This window comes from Cygnus atratus, chromosome 6 (genome assembly GCF_013377495.2).
Source record: "Cygnus atratus isolate AKBS03 ecotype Queensland, Australia chromosome 6, CAtr_DNAZoo_HiC_assembly, whole genome shotgun sequence".
In the NCBI taxonomy this organism is placed as follows: domain Eukaryota; kingdom Metazoa; phylum Chordata; class Aves; order Anseriformes; family Anatidae; genus Cygnus; species Cygnus atratus.
The window spans coordinates 3542101-3567594 of NC_066367.1; the positions used below are offsets into that span (position 1 = coordinate 3542101).

The 25494-nt window shown below is 47.6% G+C and overlaps 1 protein-coding gene across 1 annotated transcript; it reads left to right on the plus strand.

Moving 5' to 3' along the window:
• The first annotated feature begins 4592 nt into the window (after window positions 1-4592).
• CAVIN2 (caveolae associated protein 2) lies at window positions 4593-14417 on the plus strand. The gene is made up of 2 exons (XM_035536882.2): window positions 4593-5032; window positions 11851-14417. Exons 1-2 carry the CDS (start codon window positions 4643-4645, stop codon window positions 12640-12642), a joined length of 1182 nt encoding a protein of 393 aa, XP_035392775.1. The 5' UTR covers window positions 4593-4642; the 3' UTR covers window positions 12643-14417.
• The last annotated feature ends 11077 nt before the right edge of the window (window positions 14418-25494 follow it).

Genomic DNA, 25494 nt, shown 5'->3' on the forward strand with positions numbered 1-25494 from the left:
CAGCGTGATGCTCTCTCATCCTTTCCACGCCCTCCTGTCCCATCATCGCTGCTCATCAGGAGGAGTAACTCAGGCTGATATCATTCCTACCAGAGATGGGAGCCATCGAATTATCTGAGGACAAACCTAAACGCTCGCTTTTAAAGGGTAACTGATCTACTAAGAGCAAGTATTGTTTTGGACATGCCACGTTGTGTTTGTGACGCTTCGCTTTGCATTGCACTGTTATCTCCTGCGATGTCACTTGAAGACCGTGAAGCAGCAGGACACGACATGACAGGAGCCTCGGCACTGAGGGAAAGACACTCACCGGGCTCCAGCTCCGCTATTGCTCATCCCAAATAAAAGAGTCGAGGGATGTACACGGCGGTACGTCTGTAGAAGGTTGCTTGAGTCACCCAATTATCTGCAGAAAACAGATCGCCTAAATTCACCTGCTTCTCACATAATTAATGCACTATTTGCTTCCATTAAATGTGATTTCATTATCTTCGTCTTCCAAACAACCAGATTACAAGTGAGGAAAAGCTCTTCTGCCAGCTTTTTACCAATAATGGCAGTCCCGAGGAATGTGCCAGAGAAACGCAGCTTCCTTTTTAGCAAAACACTGATCGTAACCCCGATTTACCCTTAGAAAGCTCCCCTCCGTGGGGAAGAGGCATCGCCTCAAGCAAAGCCCCCTGTAACAGCACGGGAACACGCCGCAGGGGTGCGGGCTGTCCTCGTCCTCGCCGGGAAGGTTGTTCTGTCCAGCGTTCCCTGAAAAGTTCCATGAGAAAATAAATCATTGAAAATGCATTGTAATAAAAAGGCTTCTGGTGTAAAAAGTAGCCATGTGCATTCAGTGCAAACTCTAAAAGCTTTCTAATTTTTACTCTCTTCTAGTGGAGGAGGGAAGAGAAAGCAGAAGGGCTATCTGCCTGCCACTGAACACCTCCTCCATCAGGAGGAACACCACATCCACAAGGATGCTTACAGGATCGAGCTGGGTCCTCGCCCCAAAAGCAAAGCTAGTTCCCAGCAGGTACCCACGGGCCATGCTGCAGATCCTGCCATTTTCCACGTCCTTTTAATATCACCTCCCTTTTTTTTTTTTTTTTAATCATTATTCTGATACTAATGGACTTGCCTATCCTGCACGGTGCCCCACATATTCTCTAGATGAAAACAACGAATTGCCAAGCCCAGCCTGACTGCCCATATGCTGTTCAATTTGTGTCCGCTGGTGTCCTGACCTCGCTTTTGTTCAAGCTGCTAAAAAGCCCAACCGAGTGCCTGAAATATTCTCCCATATCTTAAGCTAAGGAAGCTATTCTTTTCCCCTGTCACATAAACTTAATTTGCTTTTCAAAGAAAAATTGTAGTTTATTATTGAGCTCCTCAAATGTCTGAGGAAATACACAGAAAATGCTTGGCACATATGGTATTTTTATGTGGCTTATTTTTTTACTTGTCTACAAGTCTGCACAAAATTATTACTATTTGGCACACGGCAAAAGGAAGTCTCCTGTGCATAACATGATTTAGTCTGGCCGATAAAGTGGAAGTGGATTTCTTCGTTGCATATTAAGTTCCGCTGGATGCCATTTGCGCAAGAGAGCAAAATTGCAGTTTCATGTTCTTTTATGATGATACATTTCCTGCCATGCATCCTCATCTTTTTCTCTTCCCCAAAATATTAAAATCTCTCCCAGCAGTGACTCTCCAAATTTCCCACTCCCATATATTTGTTCTCATAAGACTCCAGCCTGCAACAGCCCCCAATTTGGACAGGAGAGACGAAGCACTAGCCCTGTCTGCCTGGAATAGTGAATGATCAGTGGATCAAATGAGGCTTCAGCAGGGCCACAGCCAGCCAGTTAGTGATCCCCAGGGCTGGGTTCGCTGTACTGGTCCAAACTGAGCGCTTAGTGACAAATGCAACGTAAATCCATCACTGTGCCTCTGTAATCACCTTTCTTCTATAACAATTTCATAGCACAAGGCAAAATGGATGCTACCGGTGAACCTGCTCATAACATACACAGGATTTTATTTTTTAAAATATTTTTAAAAGGCAGCATTATGGTTTGAGGGACCAACTTCATCTCATTTTTCTGTACCTCGCTTAATGCCTCCTCTTCCGAGACAACCTGAAATGAAGCAGAACCGAGTGTGACTTACACGTGAGGAGGGGGACATCCCTCCCATTGGGTCACTGCAGTGTCCCTGCCTGGCAGCTGGACCAGCCCCAGACCAGAGGTGACACATAAACCCCTCCTATGGCCACTGGGGCAGGAGCATGGCCTCAGTTTAGCACTAGGAGAGGGGCCAGGCCAGAAGCGATTTAATCAGCTCTTTGCCTCCCAACTCTCCACGGGTAGATGGCCTCATGCAATCCCTTTAAAGCCGGTGGGAGCTTTGACGTGAAATTCGATAAGCTGAGGATGATGTCTACAGTCCCTGCCGTTCTTCTTCCCCTATTAGCTCCCCTCTCCTTCCACTCCTGTCATATTGTTTTACCTATTATTCCATGCCTAATAAATTATCAGTAATGCTCCAGCATAAAACATTTATTATCCCCAGCATCATGTGACTGATGAGTGAGTTAACCTCAAATTTCTGCCCGTATAATTCACGCACATTGACTTTACATGAAAAGAATTCTTGACTTACAGGAGATGACCCTGATAAATTTAATCTCTTTAATGCTGCTTCTTTCTAAATAAATGTAAAGCGTTTTCCTCTATGAAGTTTCTCACCAGCAAAACCTGCAGTGCAACTTGGCAAAAAAACCTCCTCCACTACTCTTCTGAACTAATCGATAAAGCTTAAAAAAATAATAAAAACTGGATCAAAACACTCCGATTCCTCAAAGACCAGGCAGCCCAGCCAACCTGACAGCTTTGTTACAAATGTAACGCGTAATCAGACCTGACAGCTGGTGTCAGACCCCACAGCTGGAATTCAGCGCTGGCTGGAAGCGGCACCATCCCGGGGCTGGCTCACTGCTGGTCCCGTGCCACCGCTCCCCCGCGGCGTGTCCCTGGGGTGGGGACCCCAGGGAGACCCTCCTAAGTCATGGGGACCCCAAGGAGTGGCCCACGGTGGGTGCTGAGGGGCCTTGCTGCTAACACAGCGATGTTGTCTCTGGATTTGCTTTACCAGGGCGGGGGATAAACAGGGAAAATAGTTGTTGTGTTTCGTGCTGACCACCATGCCGTAGGTTTTCTCTAGGATGCACAGCGGGCCAGGAGCTGGAAGAACCTCAAAAACCTTCAGGACCTCCAGAGAAGGCTCAGAACAGCCTGGCCAACATGAGAAAAAGGCAGCAACGTGGTCGGAGCCTGGGAAAATGCCAGTGGGTCAGGAACAACATAGCAGGTAGTGCTCCTCAGGAGGGCAGGCAGGAACACAAGGGTTTTGTTGGGGCTGTTCCCTTTAAAATATGTCCACTCCCCTCCCAGCCCGCATATTTTACAGTCCCGGAATACTTTCCTTGTTGACAACTCTGGCAGACTCAGTGGGTTTTTTCCTAAGTGAATTTACTCACCAAATACATTTTTTTCAAGCTCCCACAACTTGCAAAATACAAGTTGCAGCCTGAAAAAAATGACAAAAACAACAAAATGAAGTAACAACAGCAGTGCTGCAGGACCTTCAGGGGTTTGACCATTTGGTGATTGAATCAGCTAACTCATCTGCATTAAGCCATTGATTCAGATCCATTTTTAAGGCAGTGTTATTAAAATATTTTGTTTCCTACACAGAGAAAAGGGTTGTTCGGACTCCAAATAATCCATGCTCTTAGTCTACAGGAAAGTCATGGAGGACTTGCATACACCCAAGTGTTAGAAATGACGACCAAAACTATCCGTGCTGCAACAGGCAGTCCTGCTGCCAAGCAAACGCCAGGCACAGCAGATAAAAAGAAATGTCCTGGGCTTGGGAACATCAGCACAGGGATGAGCAACCAAAGCCTGCTCAGGTTCAGAGCCTTTCCCCCACGCGACCAACCTTGGATCAGCCCTGGGAGCAGTTGTGCGTTATTCTAAATAATGGGGTCAGTGTTCCTGCCCGCCAAACAGCTCCTGGTGCTCCTTCCACCAAGCGAGCTGTCCAGCACCAGACTGCTATTATTATCGTTGCTGTTATTATTATCGTTGTTGACGATGATGATATTAATGTTGATGGTGATATTGCTGCCGCTGCTATGATTGTTGATGATGATACTGTCGATGACGATATTGCTGTCGATGACGATATGACCGTTGATGATATCACCGTTGACGATGATGCTCTTATCGCTATTGCTATTATGATTACCACTATTACCACTATCGCTATTATTATTTCAAGCCCCGAGGCCTCGTCCCCTCTCCACGGCCCCTTTCCCTGCCTCTCCCCGCGACGACGAAGCCACCGGGGCCGCCACCCCGCCTCATTCCGCGGTGTCTCCCGCCACCTACCGATGCTCCCAAGGAGGCAGCACCACGCTGCTTCACCCGGGGAGGGCGAAGGGGGCCCGGCCACGGTGCCGGGCGGCCCGGGGCGGGCCAGCCCCGGGGCCGGGCTCGTCCCAAAATCCTCCCCCGGGGTGGGGATGCGCAGCGCTTAAGAGCGGCGGCGGCGGCGGGCGGCGGCGGCGCGTCCCGGGGCGGCCATGGGGGAGGCGGCGGGGGGCAGCGCGGTGCCGCCGCCTCCGGCGGAGGCCGGCGGGGGGCAGGTGAACGCCCTGACCGTGCTGGCCCTCCTGGAGAAACTGGTGTCCATGCTGGAGGCGGTGGAGGGCCAGCAGCGGCAGATGGAGCAGAGGCAGCGGGGGCTGGAGGGAGCGGTGCGGGGCATCCAGGGCGACCTGGGCAAGCTGTGCCGTAGCCACGGGGCCACGGGGGAGGCGGTGGAGAAGCTGCTGGAGAAGTCGCGGAAGGTGTGCGCCCACACCCGCGCCGTGCGGGAGCGCCTGGAGAGGCAGTGCGCCCAGGTGCGGCGCCTGGAGCAGCATCACGCCCAGCTGCTGCGCCGCGACCGCTTCAAGGTGCTCATCTTCCAGGTGAGGGGGCCGGGGGGCTGCGCTGCGCTGGGCTGCGCGGGGGGCACAGCCCGGCACGGGGACCCCAGGGGGCCCAGGCGGCTGGGGGACAGGGCCCGTCCCGCTGGCCTATCCAGCCTGGGGACAAGGTCCTGTCCCGCTGGCCCTACCCAGCCAGAGGCAAGGTCCCCATCTCCACCACCTCTTACCAAAACCAGGCAATGAGCCCTTCTCCACCAACCGTCCAACACGGAAGGAGCCTCGCTTTGTTACCCATGGGCAAACTTGAGGACAAGCGCCCCGTTTTGGCACCTCTTCGCCAACTTGGAGAAAGCGCCCGTTTGGCTACGCCCTGGCCAACGCAGGGGAATCAGCCTCTTTTGCTAATGTGGGGAAAGAGGCCCTGTGCGCTAACTGTTTGCAAACTTGCGGAAAAGGCCCTCATTTTTTTTTTCTCCAAGCTTTTTTTCTCCATCTCGTTTTTCCACTAGCCCTGAGCCAGCTTGGGGAAAGAGCCCATTTTGCAAACTCTTCGCGAGTCTAGGGGAAAGGGCCCCTTTCCCTAACTCTTAGTAAGTATTGAGAAAGATCCCATTTTGCTCTCAGCAAACCTTGAGAAAGAGCCTTTTCCTGCTGTTAGCAAATGCAGAGAAAGAGCCCATTTTGCTAGCTCGTAGCAAGCTCTGAGAAGGATTCCATTTCGCTGACTCCTCGCTAACTTGGCACAAAGATCCCTGTTTTCCTAACTTTTAACAAACTTGGGCAAAGAGCCCCTTTTGTTAACTCATAGGAACCTTTCAGAAAGTTCCCAATTTGCTAACGCTCGGCAAGTCTGGGGAAGGAAGGGGCTCCTTTTGCTCACTGCTGGCAGCCCCCAAACAGCACCCATCCCTCTGCCCCCAGGAGCAGGGCAGCATCGCAGCCCTCAGCCCTGCTCCCACCCCATTCAGAGAGGAGCTAAAAACTCAGCTAAAACTCCTGGGAGCCCATCCAGTGATAGCAGCAGTTTGCATATTTTCCCCTTTTTAAGCAATGGGCTGGACAGAGCACGGCATGAGCTTTAACTAAACACAGGACATGACTTTTACATCTGGAAAAAAATAGAAAGGAAAAAAAATAGACCTACACAACATACTGGGGGGAAGGAGAGCAAACGTGTTACAGCTGTCCGCTGCTCACTCTGCTCCTTAGGCTGTTTTTTTTTTTTTTCTGTTGGGGGGAGAGAAAAAAAAAATTTAAAGCTTGGCAGCCTGGCCAGTGCCCAAGGCACGTCCTCCCAGGGAGGAAGCCCCCACCTCCCTGCTTATTGTTCTCCCAAAATGACAGCTTGTGGTGGCACAGCCAGAAGAGGAGGAGCCATGGCCTGTCCAGAGCAGGGCAGTTTCCACCCCAGAAGGAATGTGGAAATTAGTCCATGAAGGAGCTAAACTGAAAGGCGCGTGCTCCTGGGCTTCTCCAAGCACTTAACATGTTAGTGTTTTAGGAAGGAGTGGCAGGGAGAGGGCAGGAAAACGCACAGCTGTGCGTGTGCTGGGCAGGTGGGACCCCCACTGCTGCTGCCCCAGGGTGTGATTGCAGCAGTGGGTGAAGGTAAATCCTGACCAGGAAGAGGTCAGAGGACAAGGAGCTTCCCCACAGCTTATTTCCTGCTGCTGAACAGCACTGCAAAGTCAAAGCCTTGGTTACTTGAGTCAGAGCCTTCCCTTAATACCAGGTCCTACATCATGAGGATGGTGCTGACCATGTTCCTGGAGGGTGGCTACCACCAAAGGAGGATGGCAGCTCAGTGAAGGCACTGACTGGGGTGCTGCAGGGCGGCCCCGGGGCTTTCTGCTGGGAGGAGCTGGGATTTTCCACCGGGAAGTGGCCGCACCCAGAGGGGGCCTTGCCAGAAGCCCGAGCGATGCACCCACTGCCACGCAACCGCCCATGGGCCTGCTGAAGCTGGAGGTGGGACGAGCTGCCGGCCAGCACAGGAGAACTGCAGGGAGGAAAACAGAGCAAAAGGCCGGCTGGGGGACCATAATTTTCCAAAGAAAAACAATAGCAGGAAGGAGAAGTCAATGAAGCCACATTGATGCCAGATCCCTTTAAAAAACAAAGGGAAGTCTGGATGCGTGTCTTCAGTTTGGGGAGACTTCTTTTTGACTAAAACTAAAAACAAAGCTCACACAGGTCTCATTAGGCCCTGCTTTCCCAGCTTAGGAAGGCAGCTCAGTACGAGAACACAGCTGTGCTTCGCTCCCCATGTGCCTCCAGCTCCCTGACACCTCGCAGGAGCACTGAGCACATCCTGTACATGACTGTTTTCTGAAACCATGCCGCAAGTCACCAGCAGCAGCTTTCCCCCAGCCTACATCCTGAGAGTGAACTGCGTTGAGGAAAGTTCAGCTACTTACGTATTTGCCATTCAAATGCTCCTAGTTTTCTCTCCCTAGACTGTCCGCATTGTTCCTAGTTTGCATTTCTTTTAATTGGTGACATATTCCAATGGCGCCGCATCCGAGCATTTGAGGAGGCAAAAGTTATTGCTAAATTGCTGTGTCATTTGTAAAACACTGAAGTGACTGTTTCAAAAATCCTCGTTAAGCTCTGGCATTGTTCCCCTCTGTTTTGTGCTTGCCACATGACCAGGTTTTTGGTGGCGGTTTGGTAGGTTGTTTTATTTTTAGCTGCAGAAGCAAAATACAAGATAAAAAAGGCTGGTGTTTAATTTTTTAATAAGATGTCATGTTTAGTAGCAAATGGGCCAGATAAAATATGACAAAATTACAGCTTAGGGGTCAGGCACCCTAACATTCAAGCCCCTTTCAGATGCTGCTCTTGGTAAATGCTTCATCCCCAAATGAATACTCTTATATTGATAACTCTTACACTGATTAACAACAAAAAATACCTCATGAGGCTCTCGGGACTCAATCCAGCTGTGCTGTGGGGGCAGAGGGTTGCTGTGGCCAAGCCCAAAGCACCCCAGTCTGAACAGGAGGTGCAAATGGTGGCCAGCAACATCCTCCTCGTCACCCGCAGTCCCAGCAGCTTCGGGACACCCTGGTCTGAGGAGCTTGTACATGCCTCAGGGAAAGTAGGTGGAGCCACTGCTGGTTTTAGAAGCATTAGTCATTTTCTGACAAATACCTATTTTGTGTAGCAAAACAAGTGTGAGGCTTGTAATCGTTTAGGCATTATAACACCATCTACAACCAGAGCAGCATGAACTGCCGTAGGCGCAGAAAAGTCTCCTCTTCTTGAGGCCTCTTACTCCTTGCAGTATGGCAAATCTAACAGAAATCCAAAACAAAGCCAAAGATTTTCCCTTCAGCATCACCAGAGACTCAGCAGTAAAATCCCCCCCCGCCCCGTTCACGTGGAGTTTTGCACTACCCCGTTACGGATGTCACCTTTTTTGCAGTAACAGATGTGGGTGAGATGGTGACCTGCAGGAAGTTAAGAATGGCTTATCAGAGAAAACCAGGGCACTGCTTTTAGCCTTGCAAGTACTGCTGGTGTTAACAACAGCTCTTGTGCACGAAGAACTTGCACACTTCTGTTCAGACCCCACATGGAACAAATAAAACTCAGAGCCGCTAGGCTAGGTACAAACTTGTGTCAGAAAATGCAGGTACCATTTTTGAGCTCAAACGTAAAAATAATAAGATGTATCGCTCCTTCCTCTGAATTTTTGATTAGATCAAGAGGAAAAGATCAAAGTTTTTTTTTGTTTGTTTGTTTTTTTTACATGGAAAACAGCTACGCAGTTTGTAACAGTTGGCATTTTTAAGTGTATTGTTCTCGTCTTCCTAAATGGAATACCAGGCTACTTGAAAAACGTATCAAAACAGAACACAGGTGCCACGTAATTGTGTTAGGCTGAAAAGTTACCAATAGCCCACTTACGACATGATACCAGCAACTCTACTTGAAATAGAACAGGCTATTCCACCACAGAGCACCTCTGCTATACCTCCTCTGTATTTCCAAAGCCTTTTACCTAATTTATTTCCATTTGCATTTTAATGGTTCCTGTGATCCTAAGGTCTCTTACAACCGTCAGATAGGAAAGCATGTCATTCCCATTTTACAAGCAGAGTAATAGATGCCCACAGGCTGCTGTTTTTCAAGGCTATGCAGAAAGCTTAGACCAAGATGGGATTTCTCGAACGTCAGCACTATCTGATAGCCAAAGACCACCTAGTGCCTGCTTTTAATTGAGTCACTAGCTCATTAATGTATGGAGAGAGAAGTTTGGTTGATTTATTTTTTCTTTTAGTAAATATGGAGTTCGACAGTCTCCCTTCTACTTGCTCACAAACATGATAGAAGTTGAAATAAAATCTAAGCCAGCGTTTTCCAGGGACATCATGCAGTAGTTTAATGAAAACTTTAACATGACCACGTCAGGCACAGCACGAATCTGTCCTTGAAAGGAGCCGTGCCGACTCACCTGTGGATCAGACCACAGTGGTCAGCTTCATATGATGCCACTTTCCTAGATTTGATACTTCAAAAGCTACAGCCCCCTTTCCTCATTAAAACCAGAGTTTTCTATTCCATTCAGGCGCTCACACCTGAACACTGAGGTGTTTAAAACCCTACGCAATTACCTAGGTTTGCAAAGAACGCACAAGACGAGTAAATTACCTTTTATACCAAGTTCTCATGCTCTAGGGAGTAATTTAGCACTGCACCCACTCACACAATCCACGTTTCATTATCTACAGTGGAGAGAAATACAAATATTTGTACCAGGGCTACGTTCACTCACAGCTAGTGCAGGTTTGTTTGGTTTTGTTTTTGATATCTTGGTCACTGCTGCAGATAGCTGCAACAATTGGATGGGTGGCATGGAGAAGGGTGCTGGCTTCATTGGGTGTCCTGCTGCAGAGAAGGCATTGTCTGTGCAAGTGCACCCGAGAGAGGCTTCTCATCCCGGAAAGCATGTGGAAGCCTTAAGAGCACCCAAACTGCACCCAACCATCAATTTTGTGATAATTTTCATTTTTATATCCTCAAGGGATGTTCACCAACACACTTCGGTCCCACTGGTGTAAAATTATTCACCGGCGTATTGCTGAGTTCCAGGAATGCCATAAGGTAGACTTTGCTATTTTGTTTTTAAAACAGCCATGTACAAAGTAGTGTGGCATCTTCTGCTTGTTCACCAGGACACCCTTATGCAGCCTTGCCAGCAAATTTAACTCGAGGCACTATTCTCAGCAATCATAACTGTATGCTCAGCCCTGAAACAATGAGCATGAACTTGGAAGCGTGCGTGGCCCTTTTACCCCTTTAACTGTAATCCCAGGCCCACATCTCTGGGGACAAAGAGACTATTGCAGCCAATTCTCTCAGCACTTACTGCTTCCTTATGCAATAGATAAAGCAAGCCCAGAGGATGCAGGTGTGAGGAGCAGCAGTCCAGCGAGGACAGGTGCGTGTGCTGGGAGCCTTGCTCTCCTGGCACGGGCAGGTGTCTCCTTGTGCTGCGCCTGAGCTGCCGGGGCTCCGTACAAGCTGCACCTTTTGCCCTTCTTCAGTCTGCTTGGTTTTTAGATACCTTCCTTCCTTCCAGTCCCTCTCTTGGCTTTGTTTCTAAAAATCAATCATTTTCTTTTTAACTAGAAGTGACTACCACTGTTTTTTATGCGATACATCTGTTTATTTTTGGATGTCGTATGCTTTTTTTTTTCTCCAGAGTTGCCCTGTCCACATTTTTTAATATTTCCCAATACACCAACCAAATTTACCATTTTAATATTTCCCAATACACCAACCATATTTACCATTTTTTCTGTGCTGTAAATAGCTGTAAAACAGCACATGCTCTAACCATCCTGGGCTGTTTGGCTACAGCAAAACCCGTGGGAAAAGAAATCGACAGATTTTCCCCAGACTCCCCATCCTCTCCCCAGGAGGACAAGAGGCATTCCCCCAGTGCCTGAGCATAGTCATCTATGCAGCACGGAGGATTTCCAAGCACATTTATGGCACACTGACACTAGCTGTGGTCCTTTTGGCCAGCCCCGCTCCCGACAGCTCTTCCCCAAAGACCTCAGGCCATGGCAGTGATGGTACCTGCCACCCAAAGCAAGTAGACTTAGGCAGAGAGTGGGGAGCGTCTCCCAGAACCTTATTCTCATGCATCCAGTGGGCAAAAGTTGACTGCCTCGACTCTTGAAAGTAACATTCAGACCACTACAATGATATAAAGGAAAAGAGGGAATAGCAGCTCATGCCCTACATCCTGCTAAGCCCGGTGCCAGCCAGAAGCTTCACTGTTTTTTCGAGTCTTCTCAGTACCAACAATCCGGTTTTAACAGCAACACGCATTTTTTCCAAAATAAGGGGAAGATGCTAACTGCATTTGCCTGTCAGATGCATCCAGCATCTCTGCAGAGACATTCCCAGCCTTTGCCTAGAGAAACCGAAGGCCCTACTGGGTTACACGACTTCTTTAGGTCAACACAAGGTCTGTAACAGGGCCTCCTCAGCCACGATACCATCCCTTCTCCCCAGGGGTAGGCGCACAACTTCATAGCTAAACTGTTTAATAACAGTACCTAATTTAAATGACAAAGAGCAGGATTGCCATTCTGTATACATCCCAACTCACTCCGAAAGAGAAATCGTACAGTTGACAGCTCATTAGTCTTAAACTGTATCAGATAATGGTTCAGTGGGCTTTGAGTGGCTTGTTACTGGTTAAATATACTGAAACAACGAGAAATGTTCAGCAGCCTTCATCTCATGAAAAAAAATAAAGTAATTGTTCAGGGTTGTGCTTTGTTTATTAAATTTGTGTCCTGTGAACTATGAAACTCAAATATTGTCAACTCTTTCAGGAGGAAAATGAAATCCCTGCCAGTGTTTTTGCAAAAGAGCCTGTTCCCAGCATCACAGAAGGAAAAGAAGAGCCTGTGGATGAGAACAAGACACTGGAAGAAACCTTGCATACAGTGGAGTTGTCTTCAGATGATGACATGCCTCACGAAGATGATGTGGGTGACAGTGCAGAGGAGAAAACAGAAGAATCGAGAGCTGAGAAACTTAAGAGATCCAGCCTGAAGAAGGTTGACAGCCTCAAGAAAGCGTTTTCCCGACAGAATATTGAGAAGAAGATGAACAAGATCGGCACAAAGATCGTCTCGCCTGAACGGAGAGAGAAGATCAAGAAATCGCTTACAGTACATCATCAGAAATCCTCCTCTTCCAAGAGTTCAGCTTTCAAAGTGTCGCCCCTCACGTTCAACGTGAAGAAAGGCCGAGAAGGAGAAAGCCCTGCCGAAGCCGAGGACAGACCCGCAGAAACTGCGAGCAACGACCAAGCCGAGAACGAGGAGGAGATGTCATTTGCCGACATGCACTCAGATATGACACCCACCACGTCTCTGACCGAGGAGAGCAAAGCAGTTGTCGATTCTCTAGAGAAGGAGGCCAGGATGGAAGGGAGCGCCGTGATGAACAACAACATCGAGCTGTCCATCGTTGAAGATGATGAAGAGTATGGGGTGCCTCTAGAAGTTCCCAGCCAGAAACTGTATGATGAAAGGAACAAACCGGTCAGCGGGGAAATGGAAGAGTCCGACGAAGAAACGACCCAAGCAGCGGTTCTGCAGATAAACCAAATGGCATAAAATATCTGAGCCTTCCTCCGCCTTCTGGATACGCATGGTTTTGCCTAGGCGAGTGACTGGTTTCTGCTACACAGGTGGTAGCGGCAATCCAGTTTCCTCCAGCCTGCTCTCTGCAATGATAATTTATTGCATCACATTGGAACGCAGAGTGAGTGAGGTCAACGACAGGCTGCAACGTGCTCCAATTTTTAGGCCATTTCACTGGTGTTTATTAATGTAGAGATGCTGTCAGCTGGTGTAAGAGACTAGCAGGAAAAGAGTATGTCTAGCAGAAGCAAGCCAGTTAGCTGGCTTTGTTATAGCTGGGTCAGAGAAATGCAGGGAGAGTAGTCAAAACCCAAACATTTCTGTTTTCTTCCCTCACAGATTTTCCTAGCACTGTGAGTAGTTTTGTATGTAAATGTAGAAATACCGACGAGAACACTTGATTTCGGTTTCCTCGCTATGCTCTGTGAATACTAACAGCCTCGGTAGCTGTGTGCCCCTATAGCTGGTGGGGGGCTTTGCTCCGCCACGCCGTAAGGCCAGAAGAGCAGAGGGCATAGCAAAACTGAAAAGTTGGATCCATCAATTTCAATGGGCACAAGATTTTTTTGCCAGTAGTCTCTCGCTTAGAAGAAATGACTGCGTTTGTATGGAAATGAGAAGATGTTTTTCAATCTACTGGAGTTATGGAAATACATTAGTGACAAGCATGAATGTGTAATCAGGTACTGTACCTGTAATGGATCATAAATCTAAAAAAAAAAAAAAAAAGGAATTTGGTAGAAACAGAAAGAGTCTGAAGTATGAAATGCTATGAAACGTTAAAAAAAAAGGGGCAAAATCAAAACCTGACAATATTAAATCTATACTCCCAGCTTTAAGAATATATACTCAGATAACACTAATTAATTGATTCTTAATCCTTATAGCAATATACTATTGAACTTTGCACCTGCACAACTTTGTATCTCAGAGTATTTTGGAAATAGCATAATTTATCTTTTTACAAATTATTTCATATATAGAGCTATATCTACACAGAAGAGTTAGATAGTTACAGGGATGTAAGGACAATTACTTCAAAAAGGAGAAAATGCTCTTTTAGGCACGTGTAAAAGGAAAACTGCATTAGGGACTGAATGCGATGGCAGGGATGAGTTCTTGCAAGGAAGAGTCTGCAAAGCAGATTTGATTCTCTGCTAATAGCTTTTCTCAAAATTGCATGTTTAATTTTTCAAAATTTGGGGAAAACAAGAGGTTACAGAGGAGGTTGTTCACTATGAATGCCCATTCTTGTCACTATACAAAGGTAAGGGTGCGGGGAGGAAAGGGAAGCACAACACCCACAACTGTCACCTTACATCCTTGTTTGTTTATGCAGTGGGTCTTTTTTTTTTTTTTTTTTAATATATACATATAACTCTACTGATGCTTAACATTGCACTAAAAGTTTGCTTCCTTCAACTTGTATTTAAAATCACAAATTATAGTGGAAGTAAAAGCTACAACAGAAATACCATTGTGAAATGATTAACAGATATTGCTCTGCAGGGGCGGTATCTGTGACCAGTAAATCACACTGGAAATTAGTTGATAAGAGCTTATTGTAGGCGAGTACTGTTAAGAGTTAAGCTCTCAAATATATGGCATCATATAGGAGATACTGTTCGCAAGGAAAATCATGGCATAACTCGTGCAGCTATATTTTTATTTTGTATTAACTACAATGGATTTCCAGCGTTTTTACTTGTAACTAATGACAATATGACAAATAAAAGCATAACATGAAACACGGCCATGTCAGTCTTTGGCAGAAGCAGTGCAAGGAGACAGCAGAGATTAAATTCAAAGGCCAAGCATTTATGACAGGTGTCCCACTGTACCTATTCCGTTTTCCTTCTCCCCCTCCGCTGCTATTTAGCGATGCGGACACCAGCACTCAGGCTTTGCTTCCCAGACCCTTACCACATCTCCAACACATCTGAACATGGCCAGGCAGCTCCACAAACCTGCCAGCTCCTCCTGCACTCTTTTTGGACTGCAGCATACTTCTAACGCTTGAAATAGTCCTGAAAGCATATTTGTACTGAACTGTGTGTTCTGCACACTGCACTCCCAGACACACCTGGTCTGTTTGTCCTGCTAAGCTGCAATTCAGACACTGCCCCTGGACACGCTTTGTCCAGGTTTACAGATGCTGACGTGAATCACAGGTGCAATGATTTAAGAGCATTACAATGCTATTCAGCAAAAAGCATAGAAAACACAGGTATTAAACACCTTAATGAGTTAATCCATGTACCCGCTTCAGGATACACTACACACACAGTGATCATTTGCAGAACTAAAAACTTTTTCTCCATCACAACTTTACAAGTACAAGCAGGTCTTTAGCCCTAACAAGAGGAAAACTTGCTTTGCAAGAGGGAAAGACAATGACTCAATTCACAAACATCTGCTTTTGTGCTCTCATATACACCAGAGTGAGCAGCTCAGGCTCCTTAGATGTCCTCCGGTCTGTTCCTTCCCCTCTCCTTCCCTTCCCAAGTCCTAACCAAAAAGATTAGTCCGCAAAACTTGCTGTTTCAGGACGAAGAATGACTGTAGCAGCGTTCATAGCCTTTCAGAGCATCTCAAATATGTGCCTGGACCTTGTCATGCTGGTAGGTGTCAAGTACATGCAGGGGCACGCCACATTGGTGGTGACAGGTTTGTTCACACAATTGCTTCTTAAAAAACTGCTGGTTTACCCTCCTTGCCACGGTAACTGCGGACACTTGAAATGGCAACCATGCAGCTGACATTTCTGTCCGCTTCAGGGGGGAATGACGAAGAGCATCCTGCTGCCCCCCAAACTGCTCCCCCATGGGCAGGCTGCTCTGGGCAAAGGCACAGAGAGTGGCTTTCTGCAGCACTTCACTGCCAAATTACAGTGAAAACCCTCGCCCGACTGAAACTTGTTTGATGATTAAAGAAACAAAGGAAAGGGACGAAGAAGAAAAGGACCAGAGGCTGAAATATACCCGTGTACCCTTCAACACAACGAAAGCCATTTGTTGTTACAGGCTGCAGTGCCAGAGAGGTGCTGACTGATGCCTCACGAGCAAAACACCAAGCGAGGGTCTGACCCCTTGCTGCTGGTGACTGTACACCAAGGAGCGTGCATAGCTCAGGTTTGTAACAACAAAACCGAGCGTGCAGGTACAAAACTGACACGGTGAGCCCCTGAGACAGGCACGCCAGCCCTGGGTGCCATGAGGAAGATGTCAGGCAGCTTTCTCACATGCAAAGAGCACCAGCAGCAGAGCAAAGCCAAAGTTTGGCCCCAGTGAGGGCTTTGCCTAGGCAACAAAACAACAGGCAGGGTGCGGGTGCAGCTGCCAGCGCAGCCGGGAGGTGCTGACTCAGCACGCAAGCATCCTCCACCAGCCGGTTCACCGCCCTCACTTTCCCAAATAAATGGGAAAAGAAGGCCAACAGCCACTTTCCACCGCTTGAAACTGCCTGTTGCGAGGGTTTGGTTTCACAAACCACCTTAAAGCCAGCACCAAGGCCAAGCTGGCTGCACAAAGACGTTTTAATCAGCACCTCTGCAGCTTTCAGTGGTGGCTGATCCCTCCTGCCCTCCTTCTGATCAATACTCCTTTCTTCCCTTCCTCTTTTCCTTCCAAGCCGCATGCCTGAGCCTGAAGTGTGCACTAATTGAAGCAAGGGGCTCTCCCTAACCTCGTGCTGATAACCAATGTCATCTCCAACTTCCCTTACGCGGTTATCCCCTTCCACGCAGCGCGCTGCTGGAACAGAATAAATCTGCTTTGGGTTAAGCTAGAGATGGTTATTTATTTTTCTCTCAGATCACAGATTAATATCGTTGCGTGACCACTGGCACTAACCTCTTTTTCCATAGCAACACTAAAGAGAACATAAACTATGAGTCATAATTTCTCTCCGGAGGACTTTTTTGTAATTATGATCATTCCACAGTTCCTAAAATATATTAGCTGATATATAGCTCTAGTAGAACAGCTTTGATTTTCCTTCGTTTGAACACACAGGCAGAAAGAGGAGACTCCCATTATTTTCCCTTTTCCAGGCTGATCTAAACACCGCACAAAGCCCAGTACATTCGTTACTCATTACAGCCGGGTGGCTCCTAAAGCCTCCATGGCAATGTTTCCCTTGTAAGAGGGGGAAGAAGTTTCCTCGCTTTCACTAACTGTAGATGATACTGACCTTCTGAAAGGGAATTCATGTCCTCCCCACCACAGTTAGTAAACTGGGGTCTGGCAGCTGGAACTGAGCGCAGCGGGACGCCCTGCTATGATGGGCAGCTGCACGGTGGCACGAGCATCGCCGCTCTGCCCACTGAGGGCGTTCAGCTCTCCCGTGTTTCTCCTCTCACCGAGCACTGCTACGATACACAGCCCAAAGAGAGCTACAGCTAATTCAGAAATAATCCCATTCTCTTTCCTTCCTTAAGTGAAAACCTGGCTGGGGAGCAACTTAACCACACAGCTCCCTGGGATAGCTCAAGAGATGATCACACCGGATCATCACCAGAGATTTCCACAGCTGTCTCCCACATTTCCCCTGCAATGCAATCTGCTGCATGCTGGTGCAAAGCTCCCACAAAACCCAAGGTGTCTGTTGCAGGAGCAGAATTAGGAAAGAAGATGAGCGAAACAACCAAGCACACCCACATGCAGTGAAGTCACGATCTGAAACGGGGAGACAACAGGCTTGTCTCACTGCTTTGCAACGCCAAACAGCTAACCCGAACCCAGACCTGCAGCACCGAGGACACTGGGCTCTGTCTTGCCTCACCAGTTTGCAGCAGCACGCACAGGCTTGTGCTGGCACACAGCTAAACACCAGCTAACATGGTATCAATCACTCCACGGACTCAAAAACGCCTCCCTGCAGGTTTGGAAAAAGAAACAATCGCCTTCATATTTCTGAACTCAGGGAACAGAAGGTCACTGTAATGCCATCTGCCATTGACTCCACCCCTTAGCCTGAAGTTATCAAACCCCAAACTGTGTTACACTTGTGTATGAAAGACAACATCAGACAGGAGTGTCAGAGACGTAGACCCGCACGTTGCCCACACCTATTTATGCTCTCTGTAAATTGCAAGCCTTACCTCATCCAGGAGCAGTCCCTGTGCAGGCCGAACCCGGAGCACGGTGAGATGCAGCAGGAGAGCCAGGATGACCAAATGGTGGCGGCGGGCAGGGACCTCTGGCGACAGCGGGGTCCAACACCGCAGCTCAGAGCAGGTCTCTCAGGACTGTGGCCAGATGGGTTTGGAACTCCAAGGACCAACTCTGCAGCCTTTCTGGGCAACTCGTACGTTTTGTAGAGGTGCGGGTGACGCCAACGGTGCTGGATGCTGAAAACGTGCAAGAAACTTTGTTTTAGGAACAAAGAGCACTCAGGGGATGCCGACACCACAGACCATGTGCACATACCTCATTTAGATCAAGTACTAGGCACAGCCTAACTGCCTAAACGCAATGCTCCGTGCAAGCAGATTTGTCTTACTTCTCAGCTCCTTAGCTCCCGCTGTCCTACGCTATTCATTTAGAGTGAGCTTCAGCATCTTTTCAGTGCACTGCCAGCTACGGTTATAGATACCCTTATATTACTTGTTCCTTCTGACATGCCTGTAGGCAAATGAGCCCCATGAGGGTGACAACATGAGCTGCATTACCCAGCTGCCTGGTCCTCGAATCATTACAGCTCGACACAGCACCGAGAGAGACATGGGAAAGGGGATGGCAAGAACGTCTGGCTAGCAGTAAACAAATTACAAAAGCACACAAGTTGTCTATATTTGCAGAGTCAATTGCTGTTTCCACGCTATCACAGGGAAAGCTGTATGCAATTTGCTACCTCTTACAAATAACTCTCATTTTCCTACCATGTTTACCATTTTTCTGTCGATGACTGGTGGAGAATGAAAGTCACCGAGCACGTTATGACTGAGAATGTCAAGAGGCGGCAGGCTGTGTAAGACCTGTGTAAACAGGCCCCACGTAAATCCGGAAAGAGGGGATTTTCTGCTTGCACGTCCAGGTGTGAGCTCTTCGGGAGAACGACGACATCTGCAAGCTGCTGCACACCTCTTCAAACAACAGCTAAGCCCAGCATGCTCCAAAGCATGCACTTCTGCTTTAGGTTTGACAGCATGAAGGGCTCAACTCAAACAAGACCACGTTATGCAGTAGCTGAAACACTATGTATGACATATACGCGATACATATGGCATCCACTTCCAAATAACGTGAGAACCTGGAAAACTTTTTATGGATTTTTGGAATTGTTGCAAATTCTTTCACTAAAAAAAAAAAAATCAACAGAATCCTATAAATCCATCAACTTTTTAAGCAGTTCCTATTACTTCTTAATTATATGATACCTGACACTTGGCTGGGAGCAGTGGGAGGAATTGAGACCGGGAGAAGTACATGGGAGGAGAAACAAATAGGAAAAGGTAGGTGAGAAATAGAAGAGCAGGACGTGCACGCAAGATGGAGCGTGAGAGGGAAGCCATTCATAGGAAGGGTGGGGAGCTGGGAGGAAGGAGCTGAGAGGCCACCAAGAAGAGACACTGCCAGAGCGCACCGAAACCAGACAAAGACCTCAAAGCAAAGGATGGGGCAGAATTAAGAGGCAGCAACAAAATCAGGAAACCAAAGGAGAATGAGAGTTAGTAAGGCCTAGGGTTCAAAAGGATGGAAAAGGAGTAAGAAATGTAAAAAGACTGGGAGATAGCTGCAGTGTGACATCAACAGTGAGGAAAAGCGCAGTATTTATTCTCACCCTCCTTCCCAAGTAGCCAGCACTGCAGCAGGAAATAATTCTGGGCCAAATCCTGCTCATGCAGCACCACCACATATTTGCCATGCCTGTTTGCTTCCACAAAGACTTGCAGGGAGGGGTGGCGGGGCCAGACACTGGTCACAGGAGGACATGGTGTCCTCTTGGCCAGGCAGCCACCTAAACCCCACTGAGTGCACATTTCCCATTGCAGTGGGATTTCTTTGCAACGGCAAGCAGGTTGGGAAAGCAAACCCAGCTCTGCTCCCTCCCCGGGCCTCACCCCTTTGCTTTGCCAAGAAGTCTGCTATATTAAGAGACGAGCAACCACGCTGGGCCACTTCTCCCTCATGTTTGGCCTCCCCCGGGAGTTGCTCCATTCCTACACATCTGCTGAGAAACAACCAACCCGTTCTGCCCGGCTCACCTCGGTTCCTTTTTCCAGTCGTGCCTTTTTTGGTCCCTTCTCACGGCGTCGGCCAGGCTCTGCGGGGAGGTGGGCACAGACCCGCTGGTTCCCCTCCTCTCCATGCTGCCCCGAGGTCAGCAGCAGCTTTCTCCTGCTCTGCTCCTGGCATTTGCTTGTACTTTTCCAGACACTCTCAAGTTTGCTAGATTTGCTAAAATTCCCCAACATGTATGTATCTCATACGTGCATATGTATACATATAAGAGAAGTTTATCTCTGCACAACCGTATATCCAACCTAACCACATCAAGGATTAACAAACTAAAACCTAAAAAAATATTGGACACCCAAGTCCCATTAATTTTCAGACACCTTTAACTAACTATCAACTGATAATTACAAAGCCCCTCAAAAGTTTTCCTCCCGACGTTTCTTACAGTGCCTACACTATCGTGGTATTCAGCATCCATCCTGAAAAACTGAACAAATTCAGGCAGTCTCCATTCATGAGATGCGACAGTAGTCAAAATCAGTGCTGGCAGTGGGAGATGAATAAGGTCTTAAAGTTTTTAGAGAAAATCAGAGATAAGAGATCTTGAGTTGGTGGTTCTTGATCGTGTAGAAGTTACTCAAATAGCAGTTCTAACAGCAATAGCTTTATATTACTGACAACGTTTCACTTGGTAAGCATTTTGCAAAAGCCCTTTGCAAGCCTTTTGCGCACCGTTTTGTGCAACACTTCTCACGCAGAGGCAGCGGTCGCACTGAGACAGACACGAGCTCACCCTGCCCATGCTTCAGGCCAACTGGAAGACATGGTGAGAGTCAGATGCTACCCCAAGATAACACACCACATCTCGTAATAGCTGGAGCTGGGCACCACACTAACTGCATCCATATGACGCCTGGTCAGCTCAAACACGGACGGGGTGAGACCGTCTCCATTCGGCGACAGCCAGGGTGTTTTGTCTGCACGAGCAATGCACCTGTAGGGGGGTCAGTCCTATCCCAAGCAACAGAACAAAATCAGATCTGCAAACTCTATTTAAAAAAGAAAGAAAAGAAAAAAAAAAGAAAAGAAAAAAGAAATTCTCTCAAATTGTGTTACATATAGTAAATGCTGAAGGTGGAGAAAAAAATTGCCTACTTGGAACTTACCTGATTTGCTTGTTATAACAGCAAGTGTGGCAAAATTCCTCTCTGATGCACCCTTACAGGAGCAATCTGAAAGAGTACTTGGCTCTATAAATCTCAATCACCACACTACTGTGCAGTGCTCAGTGTCTGCTCTCATTTTCTTTGTACCGTGCTTCAACATGAGAGCACAGAAAGGATCGGCTATATTCTGCAGTGCTTTTCTTCTGGTCTAAATCCTCCAGGCAAGGTGGCATGACATACACCTGGGGACTCAGCAGCAAGGTGCACATGGGCCCCTCCACGACACGGGGACCTGTGTCACCTGTGTCACCGCCGGGACCACGTGCAGAACTCACGGCCAGATCTGCCACCAGCAGCATTCCCCTGCCACAGCGCTGCTGCCCAGGTGACAACAAACTCGGGGTAAAAGAAACAGTAAGACATTTACTTGACATTCCTGAGATCCACAGAGCTCAAGGAGCTCACACAGAATAACGCTTTGTGTAGGTGAGGACAAGTTTTAGACGGTTTCCATGTCCCCACCACAATGGGGATATTTTAGTCTGTAAGATCATACATTATTCAAGGAGCTCTGCATTTTTCCCTGAATAGAATTTTCACTCAACTATGGAGCTGGCCAAACACTGCAAAAAAGCATTAGCTGAAAAAATGATTTGACAGGAAACAGAGTTTCCTCTCCTCCACCTAACGCACCCCAGCAAGTTCCAGCCACCGTGCTTCCTTCCAGCACTTAACTCGACAAAGCACACGGCGAGCCTGGGGACGTCAAACCTTCACCATCAGCAGCATTACGAGTTGTTATTGTTCTTACGCCAATAGTTAAGTCTTGCCCTTAGCAAGAAGTGCTCCCTTCTCCTCCTAACAGCCACAAATTTCTTTTGCACAATCATTCTCTTTAGATACCATCGTGATGCTTTCAGATGTTCGTGTTCAGCTTTGTATGCTATGTGAATACTGCCTGGTGAGGAAAAGCCACCTACGTTTAATATATATAATAGCTTCATTCTTCACTGGATTTAGCACAGGAAATGTTTGTTGTTGTTCCTTCCCCATCCTGCCTTGCTGCTCTGCCTGCTGCTTTCCAAGCTTCTTGCTTTTCTGTCCCGATTCTATCCACTGCCACTACCACCACGATTGGCATTATCAGGTTGATTTTCACCAGGCCTTCACTAACCCACGTTAACCTTTGCAGTCACCTAACTATAAGTTTGGCGGGGTTTTTTGGTGGCTGGGTTTTTTTTGGAGGGGAGCAAAGGGGAGGGTGGTCCTGACATCCATCAGCAGTGACATCTCAGAATCACTTCTTCCACCATCCACTTATTTACATCTACACCAGCAGTACACAAACCAGCCTGTAAGAGACCTTTCTCTGAGCACAGATCGAATATACGTCTGCAAGACGTTTCCTTGGGTTCAAGGTAAAGCAGCCAGCTCCTGTTGGGAGGAGCAGGCTACACAGTATCTTAATTCTCGCTCCGACGCTTCCTGTTTGCCGTCATGGAGGGCTACCTCAAATATTAGCTCTGGGATTTGATAAGGGCCACGTTAAACAAACACCGATGCCTGTATCATACACAGGCTGGCAGCCAGCCAGGTGAGCAGAGCGCTGCCTACAAGTTGAGCATTACTATTCAAGCTTTGCTTGCAGTGGTGTTTTCTCCTACAGCCTGAATTTTTTTTTTCAGCAATGCATAAACACGTCTAATAGAGCAGCTTACAGGGAGATTTCAATCACCCCCTGGTTCATGGCAAATGAGACATCTCTTATGCCAGCTCAGCAGTACGCTGCACTCCTTGCTCCCCCCAGAAAATCTCCAGGACTTCAGGTCTGAGACACCATTTTGTTGCTCCATTATCATGCAGCGATGAAAGAAACAACATTTTAATTGTTTTCCATCCACGGGATAATGAATTCTTCCTCTCCCTAAAACAAGGAGGCAGCAAAAGGAGGAACAACACGAATGCTCATTTTCTCTTCCAGTCATCAATTAAAATGCTTGTCAGAAATGTGACAATTGGTAAAATCAAGGTAAGATTTCATAATAGCTTGACACCTTCAATTTTGCAGAAACCTTACCTAATACTCTTCACTAATCAACTTTACCAAAGCCGAATTGTTCCTTGAAATTAATGGTGCTTCCTGTGGATTATGCTGCTTGTCAGCATGAACTAGACTAGTAAAAAATCTCGGTGATTTAGGAAGAGATTTTGAACTAGATCTACAGTAACTCATAAGGAGCTTCTTCTCATTAATAATAAAAAAGAATAAATAAAACAGAAAGGGAGGACTAGGGAAAAAAAGATCATGCTTGACAGAAAACAGAGTTTTCACAGGCACCTACCAACTTCCTTACCCTGCACCACGCAAATGTCTGAACACTTGCTAGATCTTCTGATACATGGTGAATATCTGACTCCTTGCATTTTTCACACCTGCTTTTAACCTCAGCATTTTCCAAAACCAGAGGCACAGGGCAAAAATGGCAAAATTTGCCACTCAGGTGTGCAATGCTTTCAGAGCCTGGCCTACCAGATCCTCTTCCCAGGGATCAGCCTTCTGCTGCTCAGAGCCTGAAGTAAGACGATGAAATAAGTTATATCACTCGTGCCGGCCGTAAATACCACCAGTTCTGCCGCTCGTTCAGAAGCTAATATATTTTTCCGTAAAACTTGAGAGAAATACCAAACTTGAGCCTGTCCCTGAGGAACTCTCCTCTTTCATCTCAGGCTCGCTCATAATCGGTTCTCTGCACGACGCAACTCTCAACCCTAGCTGTGACTCTCAGATACTGCCACAATAAAGTGCAAATAGTGGAAACAAGCAGGTTTTTCCCCAGAGGACTGCTTCCAGGCACCTGTCTCACAGCGATAAGCAGGCATCCAAACAGAGACGCAGACCCTATTATCCTCATAATATTTCATATGTTCCCAAACCTCATGAGAGGTGGAAGAGAAGACTACTCTCTTGAGGACATCATCTCCAAAAAAGAAAGTGCTGAAATTGGGTTGAGATGTGGGCAGCTTGCTTGCACGCTGTGTGCCATAGCCATAGTGTGGCTCAACAGCGTGGGCTGCACACCAGCACCATTATCTGCACGTGGCAGAGAAGGGTCGTTGCTCAAGTGGGTCACCTCTCAGAGAAAAGCAGCTATGTCAGAAAAAAACTAGTTTAGAACCTAAACTAGCAAGAAAAAAGGAGGGGTAGCGTCTTTTCCTAGGGCGGGCAAGCATCCATTAGAAAGCTGTTTCCAAAGGCTTCAGATGGACTGTTTGGTGGCACCCAGTAGGTGAAATGAACTGGTACCCACTGGTACCCACCAGGTGAATGACCCGGAGCACCCACAGCAGACCCTGTTCCACAAGCAGGTAAATACGCTGCCCACAGCTGCCGCAGAACACCACCCAGCTTTGGGCTCCTGTCTGGTGCAATCGCCCAGGAAGTACGATTTATTTAGCCTAAAGGTAAAGGAGCCCTGTTCCCACAGGAGAGCTTCACACCCTGCTTTGGGAGAACCAAATAGGTCAAACACATTTTCTGCAGCCCTATAAAGCCCTGTCAGCAGCTGCCTCAAGGAGATCCACGGCTCCTCTGGGTGGTTTCCTTCCCACGTGGAGATGATGGCCAGCTGGTGACAGACATCATGGCTCCAGCAGAACACCTACCCAGAGCCTTATGCCACCGAAGCAACAGGTTTCTTGGGGGAAGTCACCAGCTGCACTCAGGCATCTGGATCCCACGTGGCCCAACACAGCTTCTGGCTCCAGGGTTTTGCCTCCAGCCCCCAGGGAATGTGGGCTCAGCCCTCAAGACACAGACATAAAGGCAAAAATATCAATTATCTCGAACAGGTCCAGTAAAACCAGATCATTACAAAGCTCCAAGTTACCAAAGAGTATGAAGTCCCCTTATACCAGAGCAAAAGTATTATCCTACCAGCCAGTACTATTCTATTATGTAGTATTATTACTCTCCTAGCTAGATGTGTACAACAGACCCCAAGCAGCAGATAAGAAATGCCAGTAAAATCAAAGCGCAGATAAGCAAGGCAGCAGCAGCAGCTGAGGAGACGGACCAAGAGGGCCAAGCCAAGTGCAGTTTCAAACTTTCAACGTCCTTAAACCCATTTTAATAACAACAGGGACATCATAAGGTGTGAGCTGGGAGGGGAGGGAGGGTGAGCTTTCCTCCCTCAGCTTAGAGGGGAATTTTCGTGTATCAGTGCTTGCGAGGATGTTTCCATCTGCTTTCCAGCAAACTGTCAGAGCAGCATTAAAACCTAAAACTATTACTATGGGAGTGATGTGTCATTCAGACATGCCTGATGCGTAAATCTCTCCCTCCAGCACAAGCATTCCCTGGAACTAACACAAGTACAGCCACGGGAGAGTTTGCCTGCCCTGGAATGAGCGTGTCATGCAGCGCCAACGTAAGGAATGCCATCAACACTGCACAGACAAGACCTGCGGTATTTTCCAGC